Raw genomic sequence first — 14,334 nt, forward strand, 5'->3', positions numbered from 1 at the left:
TATCAGACATAATTTATGTTGTGTTGCATTAGTGACCGATATTCTCTTATAATGTAATTTTGTAACTGGCTCATTTTTAACTCATTTTTAGTTAAGTTGAACCTCACAAACAGTTTCTGATATTTGAAATGTGTTTTCCCTCGAGTACATACAGTATAGGAGAGTCGGGATGTTTAAAATTATATAATTTCGCTTATATTCACCACCACCATGCTCTGGTTTGTTGACAGTGTAGTTCCAATGGTTCCAATATGAATGTGAAGATGTTACAATGAGTCAGTAAAACATCTACCAACTCTCCTCAGGTAACATTTCCAGTCCACGCCCTGTTGGTCCGTGATGGCTGGCAGCACCTGAGCTGGCTCCTCAATCAGTCTCCAAGGTAACTCACACAGTTTCCTTCATGACAGTGTAAAAAAAAAACAGAACAGCCTGGACATAAAAATGATGACTGTTCTGTTTGGGACCTTGTTTCCAGGTTCAGTCTGACCTTGTGGCAGGGGTCAAATCATCCAAATATCAGTGACCTGCTGTTTGTCCGTGACAACACCCACCACACCAGAGTCTACTATGATATTTATGAACCGACGCTGTCTCAGTTTAAAGAAGCTGCAGGTAAGACACACATACTCAACAGCCTACTAAAGAAATATACCCCCAAATATTCACAAATTGATTTAAGATTGAAGATGAAAAATCTGTCAATGCAGTAAGGACATTTTGCATGTATAGAATTCTTAAAACTAAGCCAGTTTTCTTGTAAATCGAACAATTTTAAGACAAAAAAAATGAAAAAAACTAGACAAAACTCACTAGAGACATTTTTAAATAATATTAACTGTAATAACTGTTTGTTTCTTTGTTGTTGTTTTTTATTGTTGATTACTTACAGGGCTGCAGGGACGTGTGAGGACGTTCTACCCTGGAGGAGACCTGATGGACTTCCTGTGTCCAAACCACAATTCGGACACCAGCTTCCTGTCCACAGCAGTCACACAGCGCAGCAGCCTGAATGTCCACTGGTTCACAGTCACTGACCGCGCGTCCTTACTGGCTCAGCTCACAGGTCTGAAGAGACAACAAAACAGTCACTGATTGTAAGAATAAAAAAATAAAAAAAATAAAAAGCTGTGATTTAGAAGCCAAGAATGACAGAAAACCACTCACAGGGCAAAAGTGAATCCAGAGATTCAGATGTGTGAATGTGTGAATTAGAGAACTGTCAGTTTGTGTCCATATAGGCTGAATGTATATTTAGAAGTGACAATATATAAACGATATGATTCTGATTCCATGTGTATCGAGATGGTGCCGGAGAAAGAGGAGGTATGTTGGTGGTGCGGATGTTTTCTGACATCACACGACCTGGTGTGATTCTGGTGGAAGGTTCTGGAAAGAGCTTGCAGCCCCTCACACTGCAGGTAACCCAATGTGTCATCATTTTTTAAATCATTTCTGTATCATCTAAGGCAAGAAATAGTGTGAACACAACAGTACATTTTAATAAATGACTTTATCTGCTAGTTTTAAGCATAATTAAAAGAGATATGTCCATAATAATCACATAGGATGTTTGTCTCTGTGTGAATGTGTGTGTGTACAGGACGTCCTGCAGCTGCTTGAACAGAGTGCTGATGCTCGCTGGGGTCTTTACCTCCGAGTTCACACACAGCAGCTCCTGGAAGCTTCTCTCACTGTGCTGAGTTCAGCTTACAGCAGAGGGACGCTCTACAGGCCTGTGTGGATCGACGTGGACAGTTTACAGAGCAGTGTAAGAAAACACTCCACATTCACTCATGAGCAGAGTACACACACTACGTGCACACGTAGTAAAGTATCAGGCTGTTTCAGAATGTAGGTCACAGGGTTTCTTTAACAGATGTGTTGGTTGCGTTGTGTATTCTCTTTTCATCTCACAAGATCTAAATTTGGGTCAATTTTATCATTTTGTCGAGAGTTTTATTCCCACTGCCGTCTTTTAGAACCATCATTCTCAGAGACCAGGTCAGGATCTACAGATTTGCTTTTCGGGGGCGTCACCAATTAAAGATGCAGATTTTCTTTGCTTAATATCTGCTGAATAACACGTGCATTGAATGGAGTTGATTCATTTATCAAACTTACATCTCCTGGAAATGGCTGGTTTAGCTATTGAGAATAAAATGACGTGTTAAGAGAAAGGACAGTAAACAAACGGCTCACTTGAAGATTAAAGGTTATCTACGAGAGTGTGAATAAATTGCAAAAGAAACAGGACAGCACTCAAGAGGCAGTGTGTATTCTGAGTAAAACACGATAAATATCCACAGGTGTGGTCATTTTAAGTAACTCCAAGGCATAACAGAGACTTTCCAACAGGGGGAGACACAGCATGTCCACCTGAGACTGAATATACCAAGGAAAACATTTATTTATGTGGTATTTGTTGTAAGTAAATGATAAAGAAAAAAAAAACATAATACATACAAAAAATGCACAAATAGTTGACTGGCAATGTACAAATTTGCACTTTTTGTGAGCAGTATGTTCAAGAGTAATTCCAGGGATTGTGCAACTTGCCCTGCGTGTTGTTCTTTTTACCTTTTTTTTTTTTAATATTCTTACTGCAAATACAAACAAAGACTTGCAATAATCCCGTTTAAAAAGTGTGTCTGTTTACAGGAGTTTGTGTCCACAGTAGAGAGGCTGTTCCCGTACGTTACCATCGTCCTGACACAGCACAGCTGGCCTCCTTACGTCCCAGCGTCAGTGGCAGGATTGTCTCAGAGAGTGGCTCTACATCTGATCACAGCATCGCTGCCGGAGGGAGACCGGGGACTTCACTCTGTCCCAGCACTGATGGACAGATACGACCTCATAGTGGAGGAGGACACAGAGAGCGGTGCTGAAACTTTAGACGTTTTGAAAGGACTGAAGAGTCGGCGCACGGGCAGAGCAAACACAAACCTGTATGTGATCAGTAAACAGTCCTGAGCAGACATACTCTATGTATCATCATTAAAAAACAGGGCAAATATTCTAGAAAACTCTCCAAACAACAACCAGCAGATGTTAGAGACACATTTAAGTGTCATAACATGTTTTGGTCCAATTTAGCTGAAACTAAATTGGAATTACATGAAGTGTATCACAAACACTGAAGCATCACTGTACTGCAATATTATGTTAAATCAAACAATGTAGACAGCATTTTTCCCAGTATTCAACATGTTTCAATATCACGTCAGATCTTTACCTCCTCCCATGAGGTTATGCTATGTGGTTCCATGTTTTTGGGAGCAGGGACTCAATTCACTAGATGTTTGGTTTACTTGACACGGTGAGAGATTGAACAGCCATAGGGAAGTTTTAATATAAAATGCCCATTCATAAAATCTGTCATCTTTCATTAAGGGATCACCAACTCACCTTTAACTGGCTTAAGTCTTCACTTAAGTCTGTGAAGGTTCTCCGTCATCCAAGTCTGTATATTGTTGTAGATTAAAGTCATATGATGAAATACATACTGTCAAACAAGAATAGAGGCATCACTGATGACAGCTTTAAAATTAAACTGTTTAATAAAATGCTTTGGTCTGTTCTTAAAGTGTAAATGTAAAAAATGTCAATAACAGTTTAAATTCCTATGAAAGACCCTGTGTGACATGTTTGTTTGTTTCTTTAATGAAAAAACAGAAGTTACTGTCAGCAAATGGACTCAAGTAGCTCCAACTAACAACGTACCACCTTTAGTGTTTGTAAAAAATACACTCTACTTTCAACCCTATATTTGGTTATATTTACAATGACCTCTACAGTCCATCAAACCTTTCAATCAGTGATTGTCAAACTTGGAACACCCCCTAGAGGGAGGGGAGAGACACTGCAGGTTGCCATAAATGACAAAAAGGAAAATATGAAGTGAATTATAAGGGTTTTTTATACTACTATTATACTAGTTCATTGTGAATAATTGATCTGAATGGGGTAATGCCACAAAACGTTTGAGAACCACTGTGTTCAATTGCATAGTTTTATATTACATATTCAAACCAAAGACTGTTTAGAAGATGTACAAAATGAACCCAAAATATAATATCTATCCTATCTATTTAAGTACAACTACCATTCAGTTTCAGAAACAGCATCAAATAACTTTAAGCCCATCTGATCAGAAACACACGTATGATAAGAACTACCTAAAATGACACAAACCATATTTTGGGTAAAACAGACTTCATGTAAAATTGAGCATTATGTTGTTTCATGTCTGATCCACTCACTACAGTATGCCGCTTTATGCCACCAGGGGGAGTATCTGGGTATTTTGGCTTTACTTCCATCTTTTCACAGTCATTGATTCAAAGTGAATTCATGTTAAATTACATCTTATGTGTTTGTGATAGTTTGTTTTTAATTTAAATTGACCCTTTTTTCTTGATCTATATGTACCTTTAAAAAATATTTTAATGCAAATATCAGCGCAAACTGTTTTTTAATATATATACAGTATATATATATATATATATATATAAACTGGCCTGAACAGTAGTACTGAGTGTCTATAGCTGCAATGACACACTGTCAGTTTCGCTGTCACGGGTGGTTCTGTCTGTGTCTGTGACCTGACTTTGACCTCTTTGCTCCTCAGAGGTGAACTGCAGCTTGTTCTCAGTCAGGTACTGTCTACATGAACAGAAGGTGTGGTAGAAAGAGGAGGAGAGGCCGGCGATGTCATTGGAAATGTAGGGAAGGACCTCAGGAGACGCCTGGTTATAGTAGCTGATCTGGAAAAACAAGCACAAAATAACAATTGGGTCGGGTTAATGAACCTGCTCAGAGTGTGAAGTAATATTTTGGATAATCAGCTAAACTTTTGATTGTACCCACAGGTGTTAAAGTAGTGTGACATTATTTTTTAGTTTTTTAGTTTTACTATCTCTTTTTAAGTTAATCAGAAGTGATTATCAGCTTAGACTCAGGTAAAATAACTACTGCAGGGAATTTCAACTTATGCAAAATAAAAAGTAATAAACGAGTTTGAAAACCCCCTTTTGGTAATATGCGGCTTCTTCTCAACAATTTTTTATAGCAAGCAGCACCCTCTGTTGGCCACAACAGGACAAACAGTGCCGAAAATGGTAAAATATTGAAACATCCCTCTGTTATGTACATGTTTACACAACCTACCTTAGTAAATAGAAATTTGCATCTAGTCTTGAGCTCGACCATTCATTTTGTGACCTTGTGACACGGGGAGTATTTTTTCACATACCTGTTAGAGTAATGTGTTAACACTGAAGTCACAAACTCTCTATTATTATTATATTATATTATTATCGACTTGTGTGGCCATGATGTAAAATCACTCATTTTCTTTATAGACTTTGGTGTGGGAGATCGAACGGTTTACAAACTTCAGTTTCCAGTAAGAAAATACTGAGTAACAGAGAGAGAGAAGTGCAAAACACATACTTAGGTTATCAGAGAGTAAAATTCACGTCGATTTTCTTGTGTCCAAACTGGTTCTCGGTGCTGAGGGCGTATCATTGACTATGTGCTTGTACCTGATACAACCTGACTTAACTTTGAATAGCTAACATGCCAGACTCTGACATCCATACCTCTGCAGTGTAGTTCAGTGTCAAAGGGACATATTTTTGGATAAACAGTGACATGTTTCTTGTCTCACCAGTGACATGTTGTTTTCCGTCTCCAGTATGGTGAACCCAGCACACAGAACCTCCCCTCTGTTATACCCTTCAGTTGGAGGGTAAGTGGGCAGAGACACTGAGCGCAGGGCGATGACGTACGGATCTCTACAGAAAAGAAACACTGAGACACTGACAGTAGGGGTGCGTGACCTTTTCACTTCTCACTGTGCGAGTCACTCTACTCACCCGCTGCCGCATGGGTTCCTCTTGGAAGCCAACAAGATGAAGTCGTGGAGAATTCCTTCTACCTGACTGGCTGAAGACGGGGAGGCTGCAGATCTGCGATGAACTGACGGGGTAACCACGCGGTACAGGAAGTCCTCGTCATCCACACGATGAATCAGCTCACAGCTCCTGAGCGATGACAGAGAATAGGAATATTAACCATGTTGTGAAAGACACACATTTTTAGGATAATACTTGACCGTCTGCAGCCACTTGATCAGTTTATCTTGAGATCCTCTCGCTGTTGTTTGCAGACACAAAATGTGTTTTAAAGACCAATATACTTGTGGACCTTGACTAATCAGCTCCAAAACTTCATCATCTGGAGACCATTTTTTTACTCTTTGGCTTTCGACCACATTGCTATTACCTGTTTGTATTTTTTACTGTCTTTTTCATTTGTTTGTTTTTAGGTCTTTTAGGTCTTAGGTTTCTATATTTTATTTATTTCATTTATCACTGATGTACAGCACTTTATTTCAGCTGTTGTTGTTTTTAAAGTGCCGCCAAGAAATATTCAGCATACACGCAGACCATAAATAAACCCTCAACCATAAATATAGAGCTGGGATAAAGACAACCTGCCATAGAAAGATACACAACTTTATTCTATTTTGTTAATAGATCTATAAATTATATCACCAGAGGTTTGGTCTGTGTGTTTGCAGAAGTTTTTAAATGTACACAGTTCCTTGAACACATATCACAGTTTCTTCTCTAACCGGTTTCTGTCATGTTAACTCACAGTGTGCGAAGACTGTTTGTTATCCTGCAAAACTTTGCAGGACTAGTTGTCCTCATTGGGACCAAAGTCTGGTCCTGATGAGAAAGAGCCTCATGTCTCAGCCTCTGATTAAAGGTAGGACTAAGATGTGACTTGAGGACAGGCATTAAGTGGTTATGGTTAAGGTTAGGGATAAGTCTTTGGTTTGGCTGTCCAAATGAGTGGAAGTCAATGTAAAGTAGACAAACGTGTGTGTACAGATAGTGTGTGTCCCAGCTCGGTCTGTTGCTGAGCTCGGCCAGCAGACGAAAGGCTGTGTGAGCAGGAACATCCACCTCAGCCTCCACCCTGAAACTCAGCGTGGATTTCTGCTCCAGTGTGTAAAGACGGACCTGGAAACACAGATTCTCCCGTCAACTCTAAAAACTCAGGGAACACAAAGGACATCAAAAAAAAACTCCTGTTCAAGCAGACAAACTGCAGATACCTTGTCTTTCTCAGAGCTGAGGCGCCATTTGTTTCTCGCAGCCAACATCTTCAGAGCTGACACATTGTTATAGCTCAAATACACCTGGAAAACACACACACACACATTATTTCTAGTCTTTTCCCAGTGTGCATTTTCTTGCTTATGCACTTTTTTGTACTCTGTCCTAAAATAAATTCTTTTAAAACTTTTTCTGAGAATCATGCACTTTTGAGTCCTCATCTTTGCACCACAGTTGAGGCAAATGTAGCACATGTAGTGTAGTTGTGCAGTGATCAGTGTCTTTTTCTCACCTGGTTTCTGGGGTCCCAGGGGACGGACCGAGGTACCTCGGCCTGTGTACGGGATATTATATACTTCCTGGAAGAACAAAAGATGATGAGATATTAGTATCATTTTTATAACTGTCAACTTAAATAAATAACAAACATCATGGTTAAATAAATCTTTTTTTTTTAAAACACGGTCTGAGGCATAAAGAGATTATATAGCATATAATGTGGAAGGAAAATGTATGATGGAAACATAACAGATTCACATTTAAATATTTTATATATAATGTCACAGGCAGAAGATGGAACCAATGTTTGTGTGTTTTATTGAGTAAAAGGAGAATAAAATGAACAACATGAGCGGAAAGATGATTAACCTGTCTAATCTTATCTTCTTCCTGGCTATGGCCTCTTGAAACCTCCTCTCCCCTTCCTGTTAATGAAAGAAAGAGACAAGAAAAGATAAAATACATGGCACTTTAAAGCCTCTTTGTTTATAAACATCCACACCTTTTCAACTCTGAGGTGGTAAAGTTCATTGTCCCTGTTCAAATCTTGATCACATCAGATCCAGCAGCCTGTTTTCTCCACTTTAATAATGTATGTAAAACAGGGGTCCACAACCTTTGTGACACGAGTGCCAGTTTGAAATTTTCTTCTCATCTCATGTGTCATTATCAACAATAACACAAAGTTAAATTATGACACAAAATACAAAAATATTTCCAATATACCTGGAATTTTATTCCATTCATAGAGCACATCTCAGTGCTGTGTCTGATTAAGCTTAATAATAATAATGATAATAATAGTAATAATAATAATAATAATAATATAATAATAATACAACATCTTAAAAAACAATGCGTTTAATAAACATTTTATTGGGGGATTTTATGTTGGGTAATTTTTTTGTATTAATATTGAATCCAAAAGTAAGCTCTGTCTACAATGTAATCAAGTAAAAACAGACTTCACTGGAGACATTCCAATAATGTGCAGTGGTGCCACATTCTTTTCCTCTGTTGTGTTTATTTGTGCATGTCACGACTCATTCTTGTACCATCATTTTCTTACATTCAGCACTGGTTGGACAGGTTTCGTGCCACTTCAGAAAACAGACACTGCTACTGTTTTCTACCTCAAATGACACAGAGAAGAATGAATGCTGACTTCTTATTTCTGTAAAGTATAACTTGCCCTGCTGTCGTTTTACCAGTGTCAAGCCCTTATAACGTTGCTTCACTCACCAGGGGTTCAGGACGTATCCGGGGCAACGTACATGGCGTCCTGTGGTCATCGAGCACCTCAAAGGTCATGAAGGCAGAGTTTATGTGTCGGTTTGGTCCCTCCTCCTGGTAGGCCTCTGCTCGCACACCTACCTCCATGCTGCATGACAAGGACAAACACACGATCTTATCTTGTTATCTTGACATGGATCAGTTTTTAATCGTACCTATCTTTATGACTCTACCTGTTTTTAAAGGCGTTGTTGACAATAGCTCTCAGCAGAAGTCTGTCTCCAACTTGAGAAGGACCTCTGAACTTGAACATATCAATGGTGCGAAGAGTCGGATGAGCCTGACACAGACGACTGAAAGAGAAGAAGATACACAATACAAGAACATGACAGCAGCATTTGCAAAACTTTCTATATGGGCACCCACTTATTTTAAAGATGGCAAAATATTACTAAGCAACTTTACAGCCACATCTGCAAAACCTATAATTCTGAATTACTAGACATTTGGTAAATTAATCACATGCACATTTTCTAAAGACCATATTCACATAAATCTTAACTAAAATATGCAAAATTTACTCAAGGACCAACAAAAACCTCTTGCGATGCATCTGTGGGTCCTGACCCAGTCTTTGGAAATGTCCGACTATAAGTGTGTGCGTGTATTTATAACCTCTTTAGGACCAGTCGTCCTCATGGAGACTTAAACCTGGTCCTAATGAGGCGGAAGCTCATTTCTGAGGAACTAGAACTGAATTGTGGTTATGGTTATGGATAGGCATTAACTGGTGATGGTAAAGGTTGCCCAGTTAATCAATGCAGTGTCCAAAGAAGGATAATTAAGCCTGTGTGTGTGTGTGTGTGTGTGTGTATCCAGTGAATGAATGTACCTGGCAGCAATCATAGCCACATTCACCATCCAGGCCATGATCTGTCCTCCAAATGTATTCAGCTGATGATCAGACAAACAAAACAAGAGGTACAGTTACACAGATTACACTGCACAGTAAAAACACCACGCGGAAAAAAGCCTTAATCCCCACAATCGTGACCAAATAGATCACCTGATGGTTGGCGTGAGGAGGTAGAACCAGCTCGACACTCTCCACCTTGGTCTTCTCTGCTGCCACTGCATTGCCAACTGCTGAGTTATCAGCTGTCACACAAACAAACAAACACACATGAATCAAGAGGAGGTACAATAGGTAAATATAAAGGCGAAATAGAATAATTTCTTTCCAACGCTACATCATGAAAAAATGTAATCACTGTAATTCCATTTATTTTATGGAAGGAAGGTGCACCACACCTACCTTGCTGGATGAAGCCATGGGAGAGCAGATCTTTGATGATGTCATCATGTACCATCCTGACCCTCCGTCTCTCGGCTGCGACGCTGTATTCGACCTGTTCTTTCTGAGTCTGAGGCACGATGGGCTTCAACACCACCTGTGAGGTTAAGTCAGCATATGACACACCCACACACGTAGGCTTGCCTTATCCTACATTCTCCTAATGTTTTTTAAAAAAAAATTATTTCCACCTATACGTACTAACCTTTTTCCCCGCGTTTGTACGCTGGGTTACAAAGGTGGCGCAGGCATTACAAACTCTCCAGTGACGATCAGAGAACAGGTCCTCACAGTTCACCTGTATGCCCACCTGACATGCAATAATATGAGATACTGTCACTCACTGTGAAATATACACATTGTCCATTCATATTTTTGGGACATAAGCTATTAAAGAAATTGAGTCAACACATGAAAAACATGTCACTTTTGGAAAAACTAATCATTCAAGTCATTTAATTGTTATTCAATATTATTAAAAAATATTTTATATTATTAAAAAAAACCATTATTATTTCAAATAAAATAAACATTATTTATATAAAAGTCAGATTTTTGAGTGAAGACAAACAAATGTGGAGAACAGAGAAATATTTCACACATCTGAGGTCAAACATTCAAAGCTATGTATTATACTGTATCTATATCTAGTGTGGATAATGTATAAACATTATATCATATGAAAATAGACAGAAAAATCCATATTTCAAATTCAGAAGCAACTGAAACATTTTACATTGCTGAAAAGGTGCAGACTTTGACCAGACTGCCTAAATAAAGTAGTAAATGGCAGAACTATCACATTTATCAGGGTGTCATGTTAGCTTTACTTCAGATTAAAGCTTGGGCCAAAACAAAACTGAGAACACTTGCCTCTGCAGCACTATTTCACAAGAACATCACATGAATCACAGGGGAGGAGGAGGAGAGGCAGTGATGCAACATTATGAATACCAACTGCCATAAAACACTAAAGAACAATCCGTACCTCCATACTGGTGTTAAAGGCTCTGTTCACCTTTGCCTTGATGTTCACCACCTGACCCACACTGAACAGAGAAGCATAAAGGAAGAATGAGTATAACTGGAGGGCTGCAACAATTAATTGATTATTTATCAATTACTGAATTAATCACCAACTATTCTGATAATCGATTCATTGTTTGAGTGCTTTTTAAAATAATTAAACTCTGACTCTCTCACATTTTCAGATTATTTTCTGTTTTTTTTGCTCCACATAACAAAAAAAAATCACTCAATAATTTAAATTGGTGGATTTTTGAGATCACCGTTTTATGGACGAAATGAAGAAAATAACTGACTGATCAATTCAATGTGAAAATAATCATGATTTACAACCCTAATATACAATATACACTGTCTGGCCACCTGGATTTAACTATGCAAAAAGGTAAGGGGTTGCTGCAGTTGGTCAGGTCTAGGTTTAGCAACATTATTTGCCCAAAGAATGAGGTCAGCTGACTACCAGAATATACAGAATGACCAGATTATTCCATCAATTGATTTTTTTCTTCCTTGATGGCATATTCCAAGATAACAATGCCAGGATTTAGCGGGCTCAAACTGTGAAAGAGTGGTTCAGGGAGCACGAGACATCATTTCCACACACAGATTGGCCACCACAGACTCCAGACCTTGGCAGGCAGTGTATATACACACATGCACATAGTCATTTGGAAGGACCAACACTTCCTGTTACCTGATGGTGTGATCAAAGTGGATGTCGTCCATGGAAGCAGTGACGCAGGGACTTCCAGCCTGTCTCTCAGCTGCATATATGACACACAGATATGTCAGGTCCTGTGCTTGCAACATACTGGACACTCAGCAATAAAATAAAAGTCAACATCCAACATAGATGACTAACACACACGTCAGTCTCACCAGAAAGGCAGGCGGTGGAGTCCATCCACTTGAGCAGCTGTCCCACGCTCAGCTCCTGTCGATGGTTGCTGTGGCAGGGCATCACAATCTGACTCATTCTCACTACTGTTGGGTTCGCCCTCTCGCCTTCCTCTTCTTCTTCTTCTTCCTCTTCTTCCACCTCGTCTCTCTCCAGGTCACCTGACAGTCTAGAACTCATCTTCAAAGATGAGGGGAGAGGAGGAGGACTTGTTTTTAATTGTCTTAAGAGGTCAGCTGACCAGCTGCTCTTGTACATGCTAAGATCATGGCTAAAAACAGTGTTAATAGAGTATTTTCTGCAGCGAGACCCTCAAACATTTAAAAAAGCCGAGGATGTATCACCTTTTGCTGGGTTTCAGCAATGGCTGATGCATAGACTATTTCAAATGTACTAATGTTTTTCTCTCGTTTTATCTTAGTACATGTATAATTTCAAATGTTGATTTTACCTTGTATTTGTATTGTCTGTACAACACTTTGGTCAAATTAGGTTGTTTTGACATGTACTGCTTAAACAAATTTCCGAAGCAACCGACTTCATTCTTTGAACATTTCTCAGTTTCAGTCAGACTATCAAAATAACAGTATTGTTGCTCAGTAATACTGCAGCAATAATACACATAAACAAGCCTGCAATGCATATTATGGTTGAAACTACGATCGTTTTTATGATTAGTTAATCTTTTCATTATTTCCTTCATTAATAAACTCATTTATTAGTCCATAAAATGTCACAAAGGTTGAAAAATGTCGATGGGTGTTTCCCAAACCTCAAAATGAGACATGAAATGTCTTGTTATGTCCACTAATCAAATATTTGATTTACTGTCAGAGTTAAAGGTGCAAATAAACTAGTACATATTTAAAAAAAAGAAGCTGAAATCGTGATAAACCCTCAAAACAATACATTGGTTGTCAAAATATCTGGCACTTGATTTAGCAGTTGACTGAAATGTGATATTTCAATGTTAAAAAAAGTCAATGTCCTCTAATGACTCAGCAGGTCACATCAGAGAAGTGTTGACATACCTTGGTCTACTACTGCAACGGTTTCCTGTACAATCATTCACTGTAAGCAGAAGATACGTTTAGCTTTGCTTTGAAAACTTTAAAAATCAAAACTTTCACCTCGAAAAGCACTAATCCAGTGACACACACACACACACACATAGTTAGATATTGGTCTAACACATTTACCAGTTTAAGAAAACCTGTTAGTAATGTGACAAAAACTACTATATTACAAACTGAACACCCATCTGTGCATGTAGCTACAGATTCTGCAGCTGCAACCGACTGGACCCGTTCAGCACCAGTCACTGACAGTAAAACACAAACATCTCAACATTAAATAAAACATAAACAATGACTCTACTGTATATATTATCCACTGTCAGCCTGACTCTGAGTCACAGGCTTTTAATATGAGACAAGTGTAAACACACAGCAGCTAACATAGCTCCACAGAGCAGCTAAACTCACTAGTATATATGAAATAGCTTTGCTTTACATGTAAGATATTGTACTCACCGTATTATTTCTGTTGACTGGCGAACTTTAAAACTCTCTCTCCGTTCTTAAACCAGGAAAACGACAAAAATAACTGCACACACACAAACACACAGTGAGAGTTAGCCACATTAGCTGTTTTACAGTTGTAACAGCTGGTGTTAGCTAGCTGAGTTCACATCTGTGACATAAACAAATAACTCATTATCTTTAGTGTCCATTACATTCATTAGAACAAACCGAACCGCGGCTACTGAAGAATCACGGACTGCTTGGAATGTCAAGTGATGTTCCGGTTACACATTTCAAAATAAAAGCCTGACGAGCCAACACGGTGTTAGAAATGTTGGGCTCATTAATGACAGTGAGTGAATCCAAGTACTTGAGTATACTTCAATATCATCGTATGTAGAGATCACGAAAATAAAGATATACGTATATAATATAAAATATAAGTAAAGAAAAAAAACCTTTTGTGACGTTATACTTGTTTTAGTGTAAGTATGCTGACCAGTAACCAGTAACGCTACGAAAAAAACATAAATACCAGCAATTAAACAGACATCAATTAGCATATTAATTTAAATTAAATGACTACATTAAAAAACAACAGGTAGGTTACTTTAGCACTGAAGGAAAAGCAAATGACTTCCTGTGTCTGTGTATGGCTAACTTTACAAACTTTTAAAGAGCGTATGTCAAACCTCACTATGAAATTAACACTGTAATCTTGATAAAGTGTTACCTGGCTTCTTTTTACAGACACGCGTGTCATACGGTCTTGGTGTGTGTGTGTGTGTGTGTGAGTTCAGGTGAACGTGTTATTCTTCTGTGACTGTCAGGCTGCATTTGAGGGCGTGGACAGGTGTTGTGTATTATTAGCGTGCACTCTTGTTGGGAAAA

At 38.6% G+C, this 14,334-nt stretch overlaps 2 protein-coding genes across 6 annotated transcripts in view; one reads left to right on the forward strand and one right to left on the reverse strand.

Moving 5' to 3' along the window:
- Nucleotides 1–3,566, forward strand: part of fam151a (family with sequence similarity 151 member A) — an 8,015-nt gene extending 4,449 nt beyond the window's left edge. For both annotated transcript variants that reach the window (XM_044022199.1, XM_044022194.1), the window contains 6 exons: nucleotides 306–382; nucleotides 479–615; nucleotides 893–1,066; nucleotides 1,306–1,421; nucleotides 1,604–1,771; nucleotides 2,662–3,566. In XM_044022199.1, the coding sequence (XP_043878134.1) occupies nucleotides 306–382; nucleotides 479–615; nucleotides 893–1,066; nucleotides 1,306–1,421; nucleotides 1,604–1,771; nucleotides 2,662–2,973 (984 nt within the window). In that variant the 3' untranslated portion in view covers nucleotides 2,974–3,566. The remainder of the gene's footprint in view (nucleotides 1–305; nucleotides 383–478; nucleotides 616–892; nucleotides 1,067–1,305; nucleotides 1,422–1,603; nucleotides 1,772–2,661) is intronic.
- acot11a (acyl-CoA thioesterase 11a) lies at nucleotides 3,542–14,221 on the reverse strand. Of its 4 annotated transcripts, none has more exons than XM_044022227.1 (19): nucleotides 14,177–14,221; nucleotides 13,453–13,525; nucleotides 12,952–12,991; nucleotides 11,902–12,100; nucleotides 11,717–11,786; nucleotides 10,985–11,045; nucleotides 10,202–10,306; nucleotides 9,958–10,093; nucleotides 9,709–9,800; nucleotides 9,535–9,596; nucleotides 8,876–8,995; nucleotides 8,652–8,790; nucleotides 7,779–7,834; nucleotides 7,423–7,489; nucleotides 7,130–7,213; nucleotides 6,901–7,034; nucleotides 5,880–6,047; nucleotides 5,672–5,798; nucleotides 3,542–4,766 (listed from the first exon to the last, which is right to left on the reverse strand). In XM_044022227.1, exons 4-19 carry the CDS (start codon nucleotides 12,098–12,100, stop codon nucleotides 4,542–4,544), a joined length of 1,845 nt encoding a protein of 614 aa, XP_043878162.1. In that variant the 5' UTR covers nucleotides 12,952–12,991; nucleotides 13,453–13,525; nucleotides 14,177–14,221; the 3' UTR covers nucleotides 3,542–4,541. The 4 variants fall into 4 exon arrangements, with proteins under 4 accessions (XP_043878162.1, XP_043878153.1, XP_043878145.1 ...); XM_044022218.1 differs by lacking the exon at nucleotides 14,177–14,221 and adding an exon at nucleotides 13,656–13,735; XM_044022210.1 differs by lacking the exon at nucleotides 14,177–14,221 and having other exon boundaries at nucleotides 13,453–13,711.
- Nucleotides 14,222–14,334: the final 113 nt, after the last annotated feature.

This window comes from Solea senegalensis, linkage group LG1 (assembly GCF_019176455.1).
Source record: "Solea senegalensis isolate Sse05_10M linkage group LG1, IFAPA_SoseM_1, whole genome shotgun sequence".
NCBI classification, from domain to species: Eukaryota; Metazoa; Chordata; class Actinopteri; order Pleuronectiformes; family Soleidae; genus Solea; species Solea senegalensis.

Coding starts and splice junctions, on each gene's coding strand:
- acot11a (XM_044022227.1), bottom strand. CDS start 12,100: ATGAGTTCTAGACTGTCAGGTGACCTGGAGAGAGACGAGGTGGAAGAA. Junction 11,787..11,901: donor CTCCACCGCCTGCCTTTCTG/GTGAGACTGACG, acceptor TCATATATGCAG/CTGAGAGACAGGCTGGAAGT. Junction 7,835..8,651: donor GGATACGTCCTGAACCCCTG/GTGAGTGAAGCA, acceptor TTTCATTAACAG/GAAGGGGAGAGGAGGTTTCA.